At 41.6% G+C, this 21,389-nt stretch overlaps 2 protein-coding genes across 8 annotated transcripts in view; one reads left to right on the forward strand and one right to left on the reverse strand.

Moving 5' to 3' along the window:
* LOC113648365 overlaps positions 1 to 21,389 on the reverse strand; it is a 261,316-nt gene that overhangs the window by 104,471 nt on the left and 135,456 nt on the right. The gene's annotated exons all lie outside the window — the stretch shown is intronic.
* The window catches only part of LOC113659134 (carcinoembryonic antigen-related cell adhesion molecule 5-like), a 569,148-nt gene that overhangs the window by 43,956 nt on the left and 503,803 nt on the right, over positions 1 to 21,389 (forward strand). For 2 of the 3 annotated variants that reach the window (XM_047801200.1, XM_047801202.1), the window contains exons 2-4: positions 4,913 to 5,227; positions 5,607 to 5,849; positions 6,185 to 6,502. In XM_047801200.1, the coding sequence (XP_047657156.1) occupies positions 4,913 to 5,227; positions 5,607 to 5,849; positions 6,185 to 6,502 (876 nt within the window). Of the gene's footprint in view, positions 1 to 4,912; positions 5,228 to 5,606; positions 5,850 to 6,184; positions 6,503 to 6,879; positions 7,123 to 21,389 lie in introns of all 3 variants that reach the window. The other variant, XM_047801199.1, reaches the window with a different exon arrangement.

Raw genomic sequence — 21,389 nt, forward strand, 5'->3', positions numbered from 1 at the left:
CTGGTTGGGCAAACTCCCATGAACCCTCCAGCAACCTGGTGAGGGTATAGAGACGGTCCAGTGTTCCACGACCAGGACGAAACCCGCATTGTTCCTCCTGAATCCGAGGTTCGACTATTGGCCGAATTCTCCTCTCCTGTACCCTGGCATAGACTTTTCCGGGGAGGCTGAGGAGTGTGATCTCCCTGTAGTTGGAACACACCCTCTGGTCCCGCCTTCTTAAACAGAGGGACCACCACCCCAGTCTGCCAGTCCAGAGGCACTGTCCCCAACCGCCACACGATGTTGCAGAGTCGTGTCAACCAAGACAGCCCCACAACATCCAGAGACTTAAGGTACTCAGGGCAGATCTCATCCACCACCGGTGCCTTGCCACCAAGGAGCTTCTCAACTACCTCAGTGACCTCAGCTTGGGGGATCACCTCTGCTTCCTCAGTGGAAGACATGTTGGTGGGGTTGAGAAGATCCTCGAAGTATTCCTTCCACCGTCCGAGGATGTCACCAGTCGAAGTCGGCAGATTCCCACTCCCACTGTAAACAGTGTGCGCAGGGCACTGCTTCCCCCTCCTGAGACGCCGGACGATTTGCCAGAATTTCTTCGAGGCCAACCGATAGTCCTTCTCCATGGCCTCACCGAATTCCTCCCAGACCCGAGTTTTTGCCTCTGCAGCCACCCAGGCTGAAGCTCGCTTGGCCCTCCGGTACCTATCAGCTGCCTCCGGAGTCCCCCACGCAGACCAGGCTCAATAGGACTCCTTCTTCAGCTTGACGGCATTGAGCCTTACTTCTGGGGTCCACCACAGGGTTTGGGGATTGCTGCCACGACAGGCACCCCGAGACCTCACGGCCACAGCTCCGTGCGGCTGCGTTGACAATGGAGGTGGAGAACATGGTCCCCTCGGACTCAATGTCTCCAACCTCCCTCGGGATCTGGTTGAAGCTCTGCCAGAGGTGAGAGTTGAAGATCTCTCTGACAGGAGACTCTGTGCCAAACGTTCCCAGCGGACCCTCACAGTACGTTTGGGTCTGCCAAGTCTGTCCAACTTCCTCCCCTGCCATCGGACCCAACTCACCACCAGGTGGTGATCAGTTGACAGCTCCGCCCCTCTCTTTACCCGAGTGTCCAAGACATATGGCCGGAGGTCAGATGAAACAACCACAAAGTCGATCATTGACTTCCGACCTAGATGTGTATTGTCCTAGACCTAGATGTCCATGTGTACTGATGGACACCCTTATGCTTGAACATGGTGTTCGTTATGGACAAACTGTGACTAGAACAGAAGTCCAATAACAGAACACCACTCGGCTTCAGGTTGGGGGGGGGTGTTCCTCCCAATCACGCCCCTCCAGGTGTCACTTTCGCTGCCCATGTGAGCGTTGAAGTCCCCCAGTAGAACGACGGAGTCCCCGGTCAGGGCACTTTCTAGCACCCCTCCCAGAGATGCCAAGAAGGTCGGGTACTCTACACTGCCATTTGGACCATAAGCACAAATAACAGTGAGAGACCTCTCCCCGACCCGAAGGCACAGGGAAATGACCCTCTCGTTCACCGGGGTAAACTCCAACACTTGGCTGCTGAGCTGGGGGGCTATGAGCAAGCCCACACCAGCCCGCCGCCTCTCACCGCAGGCAACTCCAGAGTAGTAGAGAGTCCAGCCTCTCTCGAGGAGTTGGGTTCCAGAGCCCAAGCTGTGCGTGGAGGTGAGCCCAACTATCTCTAGTCGGTATCTCTCAACCTACCGCACCAGCTCAGGCTTTGTTCAGTTTGACTGTGTTAATGCTTGTGTGTGTGATATTGTGCACTCACAAGTGTATGTGTGATATCTTAAGAATTAAGAAGTGTCTTAAGAATTAACACGAGGTATTACACCCCTGTTAACTCATGGACAGAAACTTGGCTGATCTATATTGTAATAATGAATGGAGAACATATTGCTGTAACTCTCCATATCCTCTGTTATTATGCTTTTGAATAAATGCTAAAATATAAAGTCTCTCAGCTTGTGTTCCTGGTGAAGAGCAATTGCAGTGCTTGGTTCCAAAACATAAAACCCACTTTCAAGTCAAGATTTCCCACGTTCAAGTCAAGGGGTGTAGATGGTGTATGGAACTTCCTGTTTCTCAGTAAAGTATTATTAGTTCTGTAAAAGAAGCTCCATCTTGCTCTTAGTCGTTCATCACTCAGGTCCAAGATCTCTATCAAGTACAGAGAGAGGATTGTTCTCTTGACGAAATGAGAATACAGGTCATTATTGGAGTCCCACGTTGTCATGTCAAGTTTTATCCTCTAATAATGCATGATTCATTTATTTACTACATGTGCAGTTGTACAGTTTCTGCTTTATGAAATGAGAAATGGTCTAAATGTAGTTTAAACCTGTGAGATCAGATATCAGTAAATCGGTCAGCTTTTAATGAAAACTTCCTGCACTTCAAAAGTAGAGAATGTTTTTCTTCTGTGAATGGCTTCATTAATCAACTTATGTTTTAGGAAAACATGAATAAATTCTCAGAAATTGAAGACTTCCAAAGGCACTAAACTGTCTAAAATATATTTAAATATATAATAATTTTGATCATATTTTTTAACCCTGTGTCCAATTTTCTTTTCCATTAATTACATTTACATTTACAGCATCCAGAACGATGTACAAAAGTGCTTTTAAGTCTCTATCATTGAATACATTAACTCTGGGCTGTCTGTGTCAAATGTGCTGCTTTACAGCCAGACTGGTTTGGATCTTGGAGGATGTTCTGTGAGAGTGTTACACATCATCAGTGTTAAGATGTAGATTTAAAGGAGTCTAAAGCAAGTAAAGTTACATTAAGAGGTCGTTATTTTCTGTGTTTTGATGATACAAATGGTGTATCATCTATTTTATGCAATTTTGCGTGATTTGTAAAATAGTTTTTGGATGATTTTGGTGGAAAAATTCTACATCAGAGAATGACTTAAATAACACTTTGCTGTAATATAATTTATCCTTTAATCAACTGTGATGTTAGAATGATTTCACTGCCATTTTAATCACAAATAAAGTTTAACTACTAAGCAAATAATCACTTGGAGAAGATGCTGTTTTGAAGTTTACACAGATCAGCAGTGTGTTTCAGTTTGCAATAATATTAACAGAATGCTGATGATTTTTTCTTCCTCTGCAGGTTCACTGTTTCAGGATCATGTTATCTGTAGATTTAATCAGATTAAACCATGTTATGTGGTACAACGACTGCATCTGCAAATGCCGCTGGAGGATGGGCTTGATCTAAAGACACCTAGTTTAATTTTAACATATAGAAAAAAACAAAGTTCCCCACCAACACCAGATCTTAAGAGATGGCAGTTTGTTAATTATAATAAAACAATGATACTAACCAGTGCAGAGAGGAACAACTCTGGAACATACATTTTAAACATGTTTGATGAGACCTAAAAAGTACCAGGCTCTTATGAGAGGTTTATAGACCCTGTATGACCATGTAAGTATAAGTGAGAAAAATATTTCATTAGACAAGACGAACAAACCACAGGCTTGCTTTATCACTTTCAAGTCAAGGGGTGTAGATGTTGTATGGAACTTCCTGTTTCTCAATAAAGTATTATTAGTTCTGTAAAATAAGCTTCATCTTGCTTTTGTAGTCGTTCATCATTCAGGTCCAAGATCTCCATCAAGTACAGAGACAGGATTGTTCTCTGGACAAAATGAGAATACAGGTCATTTTTGGAGTCCTGTTGATTTACACCCACCTTGTCATGGGTAAGTTTTATCCTCTAATAATGCATGATTCATTTATTTACTACATGTGCAGTTGTACAGTTTCTGCTTTATGAAATGAGAAATGGTCTAAATGTAGTTTAAACCTGTGAGATCAGACATCAGTAAAACGGTCAGCTTTTAATGAACACTTCTACTTCAAAAGAATTTTTTTTTTCTGTGAATAACTTTTCTGTTGTAGGAAAAAATAAATAAATTCTAAGAAATTGAAGACTTCCAAAGGCACTAAACTGTCTAAAATATATTTTAATATATAATAATTCTGATCCTATTGTTTAACCCTGTGTCCAATTTTCTTTTCCATTAATTACATTTACATTTACAGCATGTGACAGACACACTTATCCAGAGCGATGTACAAAAGTGCTTTTAAGTCTCTAACATTGAATACATTAACTCTGGGCTGTCTGTGTCGAATGTGCTGCTTTACAGCCAGACTGGTTTGGATCTTGGAGGATGTTCTGTGAGAGTGTTACACATCATCAGTGTTAAGATGTAGATTTAAAGGAGTCTAAAGCAAGTAAAGTTTTCACAGTACAACTTATGGCTGGGCGAAATGACAAAAATCTAATCACAATATGTAATACAAATACATAACCACAACCAAATAGAGATAAATATTAATTTACTTTTAAACTTTGTCATTGTTTTCCTATATTTCTATAAAGCTCCTTTCAGAAAATGTCCAACGATGAAAGCGCAATACAAATACATTTGAAAAAAATTGAAAAAGTGCTACTATAAAAATATTCTACAACATCCCAGACATATGCACACTTTTTTTTACTTTATCGAACAAGCTTCCCAAAACACAATACTACACTCACTAAGGGTGTGGCTTACACTCGCCATGAGCTCTCTCTCTCTCTCTCTCTCTCTCTCTCTCTCTCTCTCTCTCTCTCTCTCTCTCTCTCTCTCTCTCTCTCTCTCTCTACCGGGACTGCAAGTTGGATTACTTGTCAAAATAAAAGTATTACTTAAGATTCACTTAAGATTATATAAAAGTATATACCTATTACATATGTAAATAATCACTTGGAGAAGATACTGTTTTAAAGTTTATACAGATCAGAGGTGTGTTTCAGTTTACAATAATATTAACAGAATGCTGATGATTTTTTCTTCCTCTGCAGGTTCACAGTTTCAAGATCATGTCTGTAGATTTAATCAGATTAAACCATGTTATGTAGCTGTGGGACAACGACTGTACCTGCAAATGCCGCTGGAGGATGGATTTGACCTAAATACACCTAGTCTCAATTTAAAATATATAAAAACCCAAAGTTCCCCACCAACACCACGTCTCCCAAGATGGCAGTTTGTTAATGATAATAAAACTATTATACTAACCAGTGCAGAGAGGAACGACTCTGGAACATACATTTTAAACATCTTTGATGGATACGGGAGAAGTAAAGGCAGTTATACTATCCAGGTGAACATTGAAGGTAGGACCACACAACCTCTAATCACATCACACAGCACACTACAAGTTATTTCATGAATGTATGAAATATAAACATTCATCCACACTATTGTCTCTCTCAAGATTTTGTTGTATATTTTCATATTTATTTATGTAAATGAGGCTCCAGCTAATTAAAAAATGCAGAAATGTACATATTTAAAATCACAAAAAAAATGCAGGATTTTTGGTTAGAATTTAAAACTTTAACAGACAGTAAAGAAGCTCTCAAGATAAAGTCATTGTTCCTCTACTTCTTTCTGATTTGAGGTTATGTTGCTGTGTTTCTGATTTGTTCTTGTATTTCTGGTTTGCTAATGTGTTTAGTAATTTATTCTGAGGTGTTTATCTCTAATCTACAGCTCAGGTGTCCTCGGTGAAAGTGTCCTACAGCTGTTTGTCCTCTGGAGTCATGAAAGTGACCTGTTCTGCGGATGGAGATAACCTTCACTTCAGCTGGACTTCTGACTTTAACACACTCCCTCAACTGGAGAACGGGACCAGCACTGTTACACTGGAACAAGACCATCAAGGAAACATCACCTGCCATGTAGAAAATCATGTCAGCCGTGACCACGATACTGCTGAACTCCACCAATGTCCTGGTGAGTCTGTCTTTTATAAAGAATGATTTGATGAAGGATACAATATAATATAATATAATATAAAATGCTTTGTATTTTGTATATAACTAAATTCTAGTCTTTAGATGATTTTGGTGAATAATGCTAATTTAATGGTGAACAGAATTTTAAATAAAAGCCAAAAATTTGCTGAAATATTTATTTATCGCTTAATCACTGATGCCATTTTTAAAATCAAGCAAACAAGTAAATCAGTTGCAGAAGATAAACAGAGTTTTGAAGTTTACACAGATCAGAGATGTGTTTCAGTTTACAATAATATTAACAGAATGCTGATGATTTTTCTTCCTCTGCAGGTTCACTGTTTCAGGATCATGATCTCTGTAGATTTACTCAGAGGAATCCGTGTCATCTAGCTGTGGGACAGCGACTGCACCTGCAAATGCCGCTGGAGGATGGGTTTGACCTGCAGACCACTAGTTTAATTTTAAGATATAGAAAAACCCAAAGTTCCCCACCAACACCACGTCTCCCAAGATGGCAGTTTGTTAATGATAATAAAACTATGATACTAACCAGTGCAGAGAGAAGCGACTCTGGAACATACACTTTAAACATCTTTGATGTAGATGGGAGAAGTAAAGGCAGTTATACTCTCCAGGTGAACATTGAAGGTAGGACCACACAACCTCTAATCACATCACACAGCACACTACAAGTTATTTTATAAATGTGTAAAATATAAACATTCATCCACACTATAGTCTCTCTCAAGATTTTATATTATGTTTTCATATTTATTTATGCAAATGAGGTTCCATCTAATTAAAAATGCAGATATGTTCATGTGTACTTTAACAAAAATCCAGCATTTTTGAGGTTAGAATTTAAAACTTTAACAGACAGTAAAGAAGCTCTCAAGATAAAGTCATTGTTCCTCTACTTCTTTCTGATTTGAGATTATCTTCATGTGTTTCTGATTTGTTCATGTATTTCTGCTTTGATGATGTGTTTAGTAATTTATTCTGAGGTGTTTATCTCTAATCTACAGCTCAGGTGTCCTCAGTGAAAGTGTCCTACAGCTGCTTGTTCTCTGAGGTCTGGAAAGTGTTCTGTTCTGCTGTTGGAGACAACCTTCACTTCAGCTGGACTTCTGACTTTAACACACTCCCTCAACTGGAGAACGGGACCAGCACTGTCACACTGGAACAAGACCATCAAGGAAACATCACCTGCCATGTAGAAAATCACGTCAGCCGTGACCACGATACTGCTGAACTCCACCAATGCACTGGTGAGTCTGTCTTTTATAAAGAATAGAATAGGGCATAGAAGCCTTTATTATCGCCACATATACATTACAGCACAGTGGAATTCTTTTCTTCACATAGCCCAACTGAGGAGGTTGGGGTCAGAGTGCAGGGGCAGCTATGCTACAGCACCCCTGGAGCAGGGAAGGTTGATGGCCTTGCTCAAGGGCCCAGCAGTGGCAGCTTGGCTGTGCTGGGCCTTGTACTCCGATCCTCCTATCAACAACCCAGAGCCTTAAACAGTTGAGCCCCCACTGCCCCTGGCAAGAATGATTTGATGAACAAAATTCCAATGCAGCAGTTTATAAACACAGATCCCAGAAACATCCTGAGGACAGCCTTGACTAATCCTGCCTATAATAAAGTCTTAAATAATCCCACCTGCTCCTTCATAATGTTTGATTTCTCTTTGTTGCTCCTCTATGAAGTTTAACTCCCACTTTTAACAGACACTACTGAGTAATTCTCTTTACTCATCCACAGATATTAGTGATTAACCCCACACACTCACACAGACACTCGTGATTAACCCCACACACTCACACAGACATTAGTCATTAACCCCACACACTCACACAGACTTTAGTGATTAACCCCACACACTCACACAGACATTAGTGATTAACCCCACGCACTCACACAGACATTAGTGATGAACCCCACACACTCACACAGACATTAGTGATTAACCCCACACACTCACACAGACATTAGTGATTAACCCCACGCACTCACACAGACATTAGTGATTAACCCCACGCACTCACACAGACATTAGTGATTAACCCCACGCACTCACACAGACATTAGTGATTAACCCCACGCACTCACACAGACATTAGTGATTAACCCCACGCACTCACACAGACATTTTGGACTAATCCCACTCACAAACATCTCATCAGTCAACTTTTACTGAATGCTCAAACATGTAAAATATATAGTTTTTATCATTGAATGCCTTCATCAGTCAAACAATATTTGGGTAGACAAATCTTTATCACTGATGCCGTTATCTGTATTGATTATTTTTTCTATATTCAATTAAAATAAGAAAATCACCTGAAAATAAAAACAGACAGGTTTGAAGTTTACACAGATCAGTGGTGTGTTTCAGTTTGCAATAATATTAACAGAATGCTGATGAATGTTTATTTTTTATACATTTATAAAATAACTTGTAATGTACATATTAACCAAACAACATAAAACAATCTAGGCTTTTAATGTTGTTAGACACGTACATGTTTATTTCTCACATATATATTTGAGTGATTGTTGCAGTTTTTTTTATCTCCTCTGATAATTTTTGGTTTAATTATGTGTTTGATTGTTATGGCTTCTTACTTTCCTGCACTGTCCACTTTATTAGAAACACCTGTAGACATTCATGACTTTATCTAATCAGCCAATCATGTGTTTGATTTCTTTGACTTTTATTGTTGCATTGTTGATGGTACCAGATGAGCTGCATAAACTGCAGATTTTGTGGGAATTTTACATACAACAGTCTCTACGTCTCTCATAAAGGTGTAAAAACAATGTTTCAACCCAACATTCATGCCATGGATAAAGTCATAGAGATCAATAGGTGAACATTAAGAGATGTTCTTTACCTGGTGCGCTGCTGACACATACAGTATTTCCAGGTGTTCCTATTAAAGTGGACTGTGTTTTTTTTTTATGTTGGTTTTGTAGAAGCCAACATTCTGTTTTCCTATTTAAGCTTAGACAAAAATTTATCAAGAGTAACTCCTGGTAGGGCTTTCGAGCCACATGCACCAAATTTGGATATGTTGTAGACCCTGGTCTGATGTTTGTTGATATTACTTTTCTAAGTGATCTGAGTTCCGGTACTTCCGGTACCGGGTCTCAAATTGGCCTTTTTTCCCATAGACTACCATTATAAACTTTGGGGATTTATAACTCGGCAAGCTTTCGAAGTATCTACACCAAACTCGACCGGCTCCTTTAGGGTGGTACTCTGAACAAAGTTTTAAATTGGTGTATCGACTGGCCTTTCGGTTGTGCCGCAGCCCCGCTCCCAAAATATGCAAAATCAAAAAACCTTTTTACAACATGGACATGTGACATATCAAAACACTCAGAACAATGAGGGGAACTTCCTCACGGGTATTCTGATGACATCACCTGACGTCACGTGAAAATATTTTGCACAACATGGGCATGTGATATATCAAAACACTCAGACCAATGAGGGGAACATCTTCAGGAGTATTCGGATGATGTCGCATGCTCGTCTCCACTTGCCTCCATATGTTTTTGCACCCTATCTTTCTGTCCACTTGCCTCCAAAAGAAACACTGACCCTTTTTCCACTCGCCTCCAAAAAGCACCGGGCTTTGCAAATACTTGCACCGTCAAAGCCAACATCAAAGTTTCTTGCGACGAACTTTTACAAATCTAGTTAGCCCATGCTGTCTGTGTTGATTTTACTTGATCTGCTTAAAATGAGCAGTAACAAATGAATCTAATACTGTAAAACCTTTAATAATAAATATCACTAACACTATTGTGCAGTGATTCTTACTTCCCTGCACCATCCACTTTATTAGAAACACCTGTAGACATTCATGAAGTTATCTAATCAGCCAAGCATGTATTTGATATCTTTGACTTTTATTGTTGCGTTAAAAGTAGTTAGACAATAGTGTGGATGAATATGTATATTTTATACATTTATGAAATAACTTGTAGTGTGCTGTGTGATGTGATTAGAGGTTGTGTGGTCCTACCTTCAATGTTCACCTGGAGAGTAGAATTGCCTTTACTTCTCCCGTCTACATCAAAGATGACTAATGTGTATGTTCTAGACTCGCTCCTCTCTGCACTGGTTAGTATCATAGTTTTATTATCATTAACAAACTGCCATCTTGAGAGACGTGGTGTTGGTGGGGAACTTTGGGTTTTTCTATATCTTAACGGACTAGTTGCATTAACTGCAGATCTTGATGGGAATTTTACATACAACAGTCTCTAAGTCTCTCATCAAGGTGTAAAAACAATGCCATGGTTAAATTCATAAAGACCAATAGGTGAACATTAAGAGATGTTCTTTACCTGCTGTGCTGCTGACACATATTTCCAGGTGTTCCTAATAAATTGGACATTGTGTTAATTAGCCCATGCTGTCTGTGTTGATTTTACTTCATGGTCTACTTTACAGTATATGAGCAGTTGTGCTATCTCTCTCTCTCTCTCTCTCTCTCTCTCTCTCTCTCTCTCTCTCTCTCTCTCTCTCTCTCTCTCTCTCTCTCTCTCTCTCTCTCTCTCTCTCTCTCTCTCTCTCTCTCTCTCTCTCAGATTTCATGATTGTGTTTGTGCTTGTGTGGCTCTTTGAGGTCATCATCCTGCTGTCTGTGTTAGTGGGCACACTGTACATTTACCCCAGACTCTCCAGGAAACAGAGGACACCAGAGAGTAAGACTTTAATACTTGTTTGCTTGGAAAATTAACATATTACCAAAGTCCTTATTTGAATTTAAAGTATTTGTAAATATGTAAAAACAGAAGACCAGGAACAACTAGAAAATGTCTAAATGAATGTCTGAATGTCTAAAACTGATGTATTGTCTAAAGCTGATCAACTGAGCTTTATTTTTTCCATCAGAAAAGCCAGGACCAGGAAGCTCTGTAACCCTGAACAAGGATTAGAAGAGGCAGCCTGTGGCTGATCTCCTCTATATGAGCAGGCATCGCTCTCCGTCTCGTCCAGACTAAAACCTGATAAAACTGTAACCATTACCATAACAGTGTAAAAGTGCTATCTGCTTACCGACCTTGCTATTGCTCTCTGTTTTGGATTATTTGCTGTTTAAAAAAATATATTAATTCAGCCTCAATATTCATATATCATACTGAGTGCTAATTTTGTTTGCTTTACTTCTAATATTCTAACCAAAATGTAATGCTTTGATGCTTCAAAGGATAAAATTTAATACAATATTAAATATTTTTGAAACATAAATCCAGTTCTAAATCTAAGCCTAAGTCTATGTAATAAATGTGTAAATGTTGAAATAAAACCTACACACTGATGTGTTCTAGACTGTTCTATTGTCTCTACATACTGTAGCATACAGTTAAGGAGGATCAGTGACAGGAAGAACGTCACCAAGTCAAGTTAAGGAGCTTTTATTGTCATTTCAACCATATATAGCTGTTGCAGTACACAGTGAAATGAGTCAACGTTTCTCCAGGATCAGGGAGCTACATAGAACAAAGAGTGAAGGACTTAATAAGTTAGTCCTAGATACATAAAGTGCATCTATGCAACCTGGTGCAAACATTGCAGGACAAAAGACAAAAAAGACAGTACAGGGCAAAAGACAGTGCAAACAACAAATACAAGAGAATACACAAAAGACAATACACAAAAACAGTATAAATACTGTATGTTCAATCAATATTACGTGTGCAGAAATACTGGAAGGAACACATTAGTATCAAAGCAGCAGTTACATGAGGTATTGTAAGGTATTGTTTTTGTTTATGTTTTACTTCTAATTTTCTAACCACAATGTAATGCTTTGATGTAACATGTATTTTGTTATGCGAATCTATTCCATGCATTACGGTATTTTCTCCGTGTGTGGAGAGAGCGCTGATTGGAGCAGGGAACAGTGTAATGGAGAGCGAGATCTGACGCACTCGTCAGTAAAGACTCTTCAGTGAAATGGTTGTCCGTGTCGTTCCTCTTAATAGCAAACCTAACAGTGGCGACGAGGATGAGATAGGATGTCCCAGTGCATAGAATGAGCAAGAAAAACTCCAAGAAAAAACTGTATAGAAGAGGAAAGTGAACTGTTGCGAGTTGAACAAAAGTGCATAGAGGCTCGTTGAAGCAGGGCGACATCTAGAGGACGAAAGGATTACAACAGCCACGAAGGTAAAAGCCTGTCTGTTGACATTCACTGTTCGTAATTAACAACAAAAACAACAACAAAACAAAACAAAACAAAAAAAAGTAAAGGATGCACCTAAAGTATAACATGCACTAAGGCTGCTTACAATAGAATGCACACTCAATGTGATACAAGGCAGGCTTTTATACTTTTTTACTCTGGCCAGATAGATTTGGCTGTCAGGTTTGGTTGGCTTTGTGCCTTTTAGACGGCTACCATCTTGTTTCATAAATACTTCTCGGTTTCCCAAACATATCTCACCAGCCGACTCTGTGTGCACTGCTAATGTCTTTTCTTTTCTAACCTCATGGTTAACACTTCTATATATGGTCATACTTCCTGCAATTTCTCAGGCTGTGATTATATAGAACTGAAGATTTCTCTTGCCGTGGAATTTGACCGCAAGCTATAAAACACTGCGCGTGCAGATTACTGAATGCGAATACACAGAAGGCTTCAATTTCAACAACAGGCCTTGAAACACTTGTGTGCAGATACTCTCAGTAATACACAGTAGGCTTTATAAGCATTCACTACTAGAAAGTTTACAGTAAAATACACAAGATTAATCTAATCAACTCTATTATATGAGGATACATGATTATAAGTAAAGCATTTCAGAATTTTCCTTGAATATTCTGAAAATAAAACATAACACATAATGCATTATAGTCTTCTTTTTTCTTTTGGAATCTTCTTCCAGCTGTCTAGGTACAGCGTCTGATCCCTCATTGTCTTCTTTTAAACACTCATATTCAAATCTTCCAACTCTTCAACCAATTCTTCAGCCTTTTGGATTTTTACATCAATCTTTCTTTGTTTCTTCCCCTTACGTTTAGCTTTTCTTTCCCTATTTCTCCTTCTCTTTGTATTATTTATGTCCGTCTGTCTATTGACGGATAAGTTAATAATTGGTTGTGGTGTACCTTGATATTTATTATTATTTATTTGCTGAGAACCAGTATTAAGAAAACCAGTATCAGGTATGTAGAGTCCTGTAACTCCATCCCGTTCATGCCAGTGTGAATTCCTCTGTAAGACAGTGGAATACTTGGGGTTCAAGATTGATGAAAAAGGAGTGCATCCAACGGAAAGCAAGGTGGAAGCGATTGTGAAGGCCCCTGCTCCAACCAATGTCTCAGAATTACGTTCCTTTCTGGGACTTCTGAACTACTATGATAAGTTTGTAGCAAATCTTTCCACACTTTTGCACCCACTCCACCAACTGTTGCAGGCCAATGTAAATTGGCAGTGGTCTTTGCAGTGTGCTCAAGCTTTGAATGCCTGTAAACAACAACTGTTGTCAAGTAAGTGGTTAGCTCACTATGATCCCAAAAAGCCACTAGCCTGTGATGCCTCTCCCTATGGCGTCCGCGCAGTTATCTCACATGTGCTACCTTTAGGGGAAGAACATCCAACTGCGTTTGCATCTAGGACTCTGACAGCAAGTGAAATAAACTATGCGCAGATTGAGAAAGAGGCCCTGAGCATAGTCTTTGGAGTAAAAAAGTTTCACAAGTGTCTGTATGGCCGAAAGTTCCATCTGCTAACAGATCATAAACCCCTTCTTGCAATTCTAGGTCTCAAATCTGCCATTCCAACACTAGCTGCCCTCCGTATGCAGCTTTGGGCTTTGACTTTGTTGGCCTATGATTATGACATAGAGTACAGATGCTCTTCTGATCATGCAAACGCGGGTGCATTGTCCAGATTGCCGTGCGAGCAAATCTCGGCAGGAGGGGAAGAGGAGATGGTGTTTCAAGTCTACCACATAGATGAATTGCCCATCTGTGCAAAAGACATTTCCACTGAAACTAGGAGAAATCCTTTGCTATCGAAAGTGTTGGACCTAACTTTGTCTGGATGGCCCAATCATGTCACAGATGAGCATCTGAAACCGTTCCTGGTAAGAAAAGACCAGCTATAGGGAAAGACTGTTGTCTGAGCTGCATGAGGGTCACCCAGGCATAATAAGAATGAAGGCACTGGCAAGAGGATACCTCTAGTGGCCGGGTCTCGACCAAGACATTCAGAACTTTGTGAGTAAGTGCGCTCCATGTGAGTTGGGGCGAAACCAACCATCCTGTGCTCCTCCTCACCCATGGTCCTGGACCAGAACACCCTGGGAGCACATTCACATAGACTATGCTGTAATAGACAAGCAACACTTCTTAGTGATTGTGGATGTTCATTCAAAATGGGTGGAAATCTTTCCTACACGGCTGACAAATGCAGAGAAGACCATAAACCTCTTGCGTCATCTCTGGGCTTCCTATGGATTCCCAAAAGAGCTGGTATCGGTCAATGGCCCTCCGTTCACCTCTAGGGAGTTTGAGGAGTTCCTAAGAAACAATAGTGTGCGTCATGTTCTGTCTCCTCCTTATCATCCAGCTACAAACGGTCAAGCTGAAAGGGTGGTACAAACCTTCAAAAAAAAGCATGGGAAAGGTTACGAGCACAATCTGTAGCACCTCATCTATGCCTGGCTCGTTTTCTGTTAACCTACCGCAACACTCCCCATACACAGTAACAGAGCGAAACCCTGCTGAACTGTTTCTGAAAAGACAGCCTTGTATCCGTCTCACACTGCAAAAACCAGATACATCTGCAGTTGTTCTCAAACATCAAGCACAGCAAAAACGTGCTCACGACGCCCCTTCCAGAAAGCTCAGATCCTTCGAAGCTGGTGAGAAGGTCATGGTGCGGGACTGTCAACACTCAAATCGTGCTTGGCTTCCAGGTGTCATCTTGTTCAAGCATGGACCGCTCACATAAACAGTGCAAGTCGGAGATCGTAGTGTGAAGGTACATGTGGATCATCTGGTGTCATCTAATGTACAGGACAGGACGGATACTATGGGCAGTACAATAGCCAATGACTTTGCTCCAGATGTGAGTGACAAGGGCAATTCCAGTGTTACCCAGCCATATGCTCCGGTGGAAAAAGGGACAGTTCCAGTCCTGAAAGAAGATATCCACTTCGTCAGAGAAAAGCACCTAACAGATTAGATCTGTAGTTATGGACTTTTTAATGGTTCTTAATCATAAGACGTTCTAACCATTTGTATACAAGGTATGTTCTGTAAAAAATAAATAAATAAATAAATAAATAAATAAATAAATAAATAAATAAATAAATAAATAAAAACCTTTTGGTAGTCACATTGTTGCAAATTGTTTAAATGTTAAGGAGTTCAAAACTATGGGGAAGGAAATGTAATGTATTTTGTCATGCGAATCTATTCCATGCATTACGGTATTTTCCCCGTGTGTGGAGAGAGCGCTGATTGGAGCAGGGAACAGTGTAATGGAGAGCGAGATCTGAAGCACTCGTCAGTAAATGAGGGGCTCCAGTACTCAGTGGGGTTGTGCTAGAGATGCTGTTCCTGACAGAGTTGCAGAGGAAGGTGTGCACTCCCAGCAGGCTCATATTCTCAATTAGGTGCTGAGAGATGATTGTCTATACTGTAAGTGTCTATACTGTCCTGGTGGGTGAGGTCTACACGATAGGCCGAGGCAATGGCGTCATCCATAGAGTGTTTTGAACGATACGCAAACTGTAGGGGGTCCAGTGAGGGTGGTAACTGGGTTTTGGTGTGCCTCATGACAACTCCTACCTCTGACGGGTCGCCGTGCCATGCACGGCACGGACGTCAAAATGACCACTAGGGGATGACCCAGAAACAAGCTTCATTTCATCTTTAAAGCATCAAATCCTCTAAAAAAACGAAAAAACCTATTTACCTAGTAAAGTTTATACTCTCAATATTTTTTTAAGCCCACACTCAAAGCATAATATGATTCACAGCCTTCACACTATTAGAAAAATTTTTTGGAGAAAACTGACCTAGGTGGCGCTAGACCGGTTTTTCCCTTACCTTTAGACGCTTCCCTTTCTTCACTGGGGTAATATATTCCAAAACAATGTTCCACAATAATCAACACAGGTCCAAGGAACTGGAATCTGTAAGCCTTTTAATCCAAAACGCTTTGGTCGCACCGCAAATATTCCAATTGTGTTCCGAAAACTGGAAACAGTAGTGCGCCATCATCTTGTTTTGCTGCTCTAACTTCTCATTGGGGTATTTAAAAATTCTAAATTTGTCCTGTTTATAGCCCAGGGCCTAACGAATCAAACAAGCCCTCACTTGAGCCAATCGGTGCTTGTATTGCAGAGATAGACGGCTGAGAAGCCAATGATGTCATGACATCATTTTTGGGAACCCGCCTTTGACTGACAATTACTCCTTCCAATAGCAATGAAATGGCCCGGGACCTCTACAGCTCTTTAGCCAATAAGCATACGATTCCAATAATATGCAACATGCTGCGTCTCCTCTGCCACGATCTGCGTGAAAAAGCTGCTCAGAAGAATTCTTGCGTAATCCTTGAACTTTTGTCACTCTCACAGCTCAGGGTGTCAAGTTACAGGCCTGTTTTCACACCAGAGTAGTAGACAGAGTCTCTGCTTGTTTTAGGCCTTTTAAACTGAGCATGCAGTCTTTTAATTCAAAGTTATACAGTAAACAAGTAGACAAAAACGCTGGACCAGATGACCATGTCCGTAGAAAAATATTTTTATTGAAGCCATATTTTGGGTCTTTTGACTTGAAAGCCAAGACATGTGGCTATGACCCTCAGTTGTTATTTGGTCCCTAACATGTTCCAGAAAAAATAAGATTAATCAGTTTATCAAGTAAACAACCCAGGCGGAAATGAAAACCTTCCATTCTAGCCTCTGTAACTTTGTGCCAGTAAGGCCTAGAATCAATCTGAAACTAGTTCCTGAAACTAGAGAATCTCTTCTTTCCAATGAGACTTACCCCTGTGTGGTAAGTATGTGGGAGCTGTACCACTTTTTGTTGGGTATGTCATGTAGGCGAAAAACCTGCAAAAGGTGGCTGAGGCATAAAGGGGTTAAAGCAGTTTTCAAAACATGGTCTTCCTTCCTGCTACATTGTTCCGCAACTGAGTGTAGAAGTCATTCAGTGCATCTGGGAGGGAGGCATTACAATCACAGGCAGGTGAAGTGGTTTTGCAGTTCATGATCACCTGTATGCCACATGCGCTGGGTTTCTCCGCTGTCCTGGAAGTGGATGTGGATTTTCTGGGCTTGTGTGTGCTTGCTTCTCTGATGGCTTGGGACAGTTTGGCCCTTTGCTAGGTCTCTAGTCTTCAGCAGTACACTCACTTTAGCAGTTATTCAGAAGTGCAACCATAAGAATCAGGGGCCATATTGATAAATATTCTATGAATGATCTCTAATTTAGCTTAAAAAATCAAACTAGGAATCTTATCTTAAGAGTGATTCAAGACCAATCTCAGTGCAACTCTGAGCAAGGAAAATCCAAACATTTATCTTATAGAGAAGGCGGGACTAAACACTGTTACTAGGTATGACACATTCTTTTAAAGACTGTGATTGGTTGTCCAATAAAAAAGAAGATCTTTGGTCTATTATAAGCTTCACTTTGTCTCTATGTTAAGATATTTGAGGCTATATCATGTAGGGATTATAGGATATATTATAGATGTTATCTCTAATATGATTTTTCACAAAAACAACCCCTACATGATCTAATCTGTAGCATCTATCAGTATTAATTATTGTATATTTCTTCTCCTTCCTCACCTTTTGGCCATTTTCCCTTCTGCTGAAGAAACACTTAAAGCCTCTTAAAAGTACTCCTCATTACACCTAAGACTTTTTGATCCTTTTGAGCTCTTTTTAGGGTTAAGATGCTTTGCAAATAACATATTGCAGTAACTGGGGTAGATTAGTAAACCCTGGACTCTTGAGCAGGAGCCTTTCCCAGGGGACTCAAGATGGTGAACAGTCTGGATGAGGTAATAACCCATGGCAGGGCACACACACACACACACACACACACACACACACACACACACACACACACACACACACACACCCTAGACAGTTTAGACATTTTAAAGGGCATATGTTTGTTGTCAATGGTTGCCCTTCTTGATGATGACATTCTTCCTGTAACTGTTCCTCCTGAACTGTATGCTACAGTATATACAGACAATAGAACAGTTTAGAACAAATGAGTGTGTAGGTGAGTTACATTAAAAAAATACTAAAATCATTAAAAATAACTCAAACAGATTTTATTTCAGCATTCACACATTCAGTACATAGGACTTAAAAATTAGATTTACATTTCAAAAATATTTAATATTTTATTAAATTGTTAAATTGTGTTGGCACCAGGACACCCTAGGTCGGAAGTCAATGATCGACTTTATGGTTGTTTCATCTGACCTCCGGCCGTATGTCTCGGACACTCGGGTAAAGAGAGGGGCGGAGATGTCAACTGATCACCACCTGGTGGTGAGTTGGGTCCGATGGCAGGGGAGGAAGTTGGACAGACTTGGCAGACCCAAACGTACTGTGAGGGTCTGCTGGGAACCTTTGGCAGAGTCTCCTGTCAGAGATATCTTCAACTCTCACCTCCGGCAGAGCTTCAACCACATCCCGAGGGAGGTTGGAGACATTGAGTCCGAGTGGAACATGTTCTCCGCCTCCATTGTCGATGCAGCCGCACGGAGCTGTGGTGGACCTCGGAAGTAAGGGATGCCGTCAAGCTGAAGAAGGAGTCCAATCGAGCCTGGTTAGCTCGGGGGACTCCGGAGGCAGCTGATAGGTACCGGAGGGCCAAGCGAGCTTCAGCCTGGGTGGTTGCAGAGGCAAATACTCGGGTCTGGGAGGAGTTTGGTGAGGCCATGGAGAAGGACTATGGGTTGGCCGCGAAGAAATTCTGGCAAACCGTCCGGCGTCTCAGGAGGGGGAAGCAGTGCCCTGCGCACACTCTTTACAGTGGGAGTAGGAATCTGTTGACTTCGACTGGGGAGATCCTCCGACGGTGGAAGGAGTAAATCGAGGATCTCCTCAACCCTACCAACATGTCTTCCACTGAGGAAGCAGAGGCGGAGGGCTCGGTTGTTGATTTGTCGATCCCCCAAGCTGAGGTCACTGAGGTAGTTGGGCTCCTTGGTGGCAAGGCACCGGGGGTGGATGAGATCCACCCTGAGTACCTTAAGTCTTTGAATGTTGTGGGGCTGTCTTGGTTGACACGACTCTGCAACATTGCGTGGCGGTTGGGGACAGTGCCTCTGGACTGGCAGACTGGGGTGGTGTTTAAGAAGGGGGACCAAAGGGTGTGTTCCAACTACAGGGGGTTCACACTCCTCAGCCTCCCCGGAAAAGTCTATGCCAGGGTACTGGAGAGGAGAACTCGGCCGATAGTCGAACCTAGGATGCAGGAGGAACAATGCGGGTTTTGTCCTGGTCGTGGAGCACTGGACCATCTTTATACCCTCACCAGGTTGCTGGAGGGTTCATGGGAGTTTGCCCAACCAGTCCACATGTGCTTTGTGGATCTGGAGAAGGTATTTTACTGTGTCCCTCGTGGTGACCTGTGTGGGGTGCTCTGGGAGTATGGGGTCCTGTGCCCTCTGCTAAGGGCTGTCCGGTCCCTATATGGCCGGAGCAGGAGTTTGGTTCTCATTGCCGGCAGTAAGTCAGACTTGTTCCCAGTACATGTTGTACTCCAACAGGGCTGCCCTTTGTCACTGGTCCTGTTCATTATTTATATGGACAGGATTTCTAGGTGCAGTCGGGTGCCGGATGGAGTCCGGTTTGGGGACCACAGGATTTTGTCTCTGCTTTTTACAGATGATGTTGTCCTGTTGGCTTCTTCAAATCAGGACTTTCAGCGTGCAATGGGACAGTGCGCAGCCGAGTCTGAACCGGTGTTAATGAGAATCAGCACCTCCAAGTCCGAGGCCATGGTTCTCAGCCAGAAAAGAGTGGCTTGCCCCTTTCAGGTTGGTGGAGAGCTCCAGCCTCAAGTGAAGGAGTTTAAGTATCTTTCGTCCTGTTCACAAGTGAGGGAAGGATGGAGCGGGAGATTGACTGGCCGATCGGTGTATCTTCTGCAGTGATGCGGTCGATTTACTGATCTGTTGTGGTGAAGAAAGAGCCATTGGGTCATGACCGAAAGGACAAGATCCCGGATACAGGTGGCCGAAATTAGTTTCCTCCACAGGGTTAGAGATAGGGTGAGGAGCTGAGTCACTCGGGAGGAGCTCAGAGTAGAGCCGCTGCTCTTCCACATTGAGATGGGTCAGCTGAGGTGGCTCGGGCAACTGTTTCGGATGCCTCTTGGACGCCTCCCTGGGGAGGTGTTCCGGGCATGTCCAACCTGGAGGAGGCCCCGAGGAAGACCTAGGACATGCTGGAGGGACTATGTCTCTCGACTGGCCTGGGAACGCCTCGGTATTCCCCCGGAAGTGTCTGGGGAGAGTGAAGTCTGGGTGTCCCTGCTTAGACTACTGCCCCCGTGACCCGGCCCCGGATTAGCGGTAGAAAATGGATGGATGGATGGATGGATAAATTGTTCCCACTGTAACATCACAGCATTACAGTGGGCTTAAAATATAAAGGGGATGTTGTCACTAGGTAAAAGCCACTGGATAGCAGTGTTAGCGATGCCATCAGTTAACCCAGGATATAATATTTCTCAGGAATATAACCATTTAAAGTTTAAAACATGAAAGCTTTTGAGGACACAGTTTTACCTTTGTATTTACCAGGGTATGAGTAGTGGCATTAATGATAATTAAATTTACTGTATGTGTATAAGCACTTCAACAATGGACATTGTCTCAAGGCAGCTTTACAGAAGTATAAAAAGAGAATAAATATTTTCTAATGTTATTTAAAAAAAGACAGACTCACTGGTACATTTTGGCAGTTCAGTTGAATTGTAGACATGACTGACGTGATATTCGACATGACAGGTGACATTTTCTTTATGGCTTTTATCCAGTATGAGAGTCTTGTTGTCGTCCTCCAACCGAGTGTTTGATTCAGAAGTCCAGCTGAAGTGAAGGTTGTCTCCATCAGCAGAACTCCCCTTGACCCATGGGAACAAGCAGCTGTAGGACAATTTCCCTGAGGACACCTGAGCTGTATATTAGAGATAAACACCTCAGGTTTTTATTCACACCTGAATTACTACAGACACCATAACAAATAAACACCTGAATTACTACAGACACCATAACAAATAAACACAAGAAATGATCACAAGAAATCACAATGTATACACTTCTGCATTTTAATTAAATGAAGCCTCATTTATATTAAAAATATTAAAATGTAAAAAGAAATCTTGAGAGAGACTATAGCTATATTCAACCCTAACCCTAACCCTAACCCCTAAAGCTAACACTAACCCAGCCCCTACCAGTTCATGCCCTGGAAGGGTGCTATTTGGCTGCCGGGCCCAGAACCATACAGA

Source organism: Tachysurus fulvidraco, chromosome 15 (assembly GCF_022655615.1).
Source record: "Tachysurus fulvidraco isolate hzauxx_2018 chromosome 15, HZAU_PFXX_2.0, whole genome shotgun sequence".
In the NCBI taxonomy this organism is placed as follows: domain Eukaryota; kingdom Metazoa; phylum Chordata; class Actinopteri; order Siluriformes; family Bagridae; genus Tachysurus; species Tachysurus fulvidraco.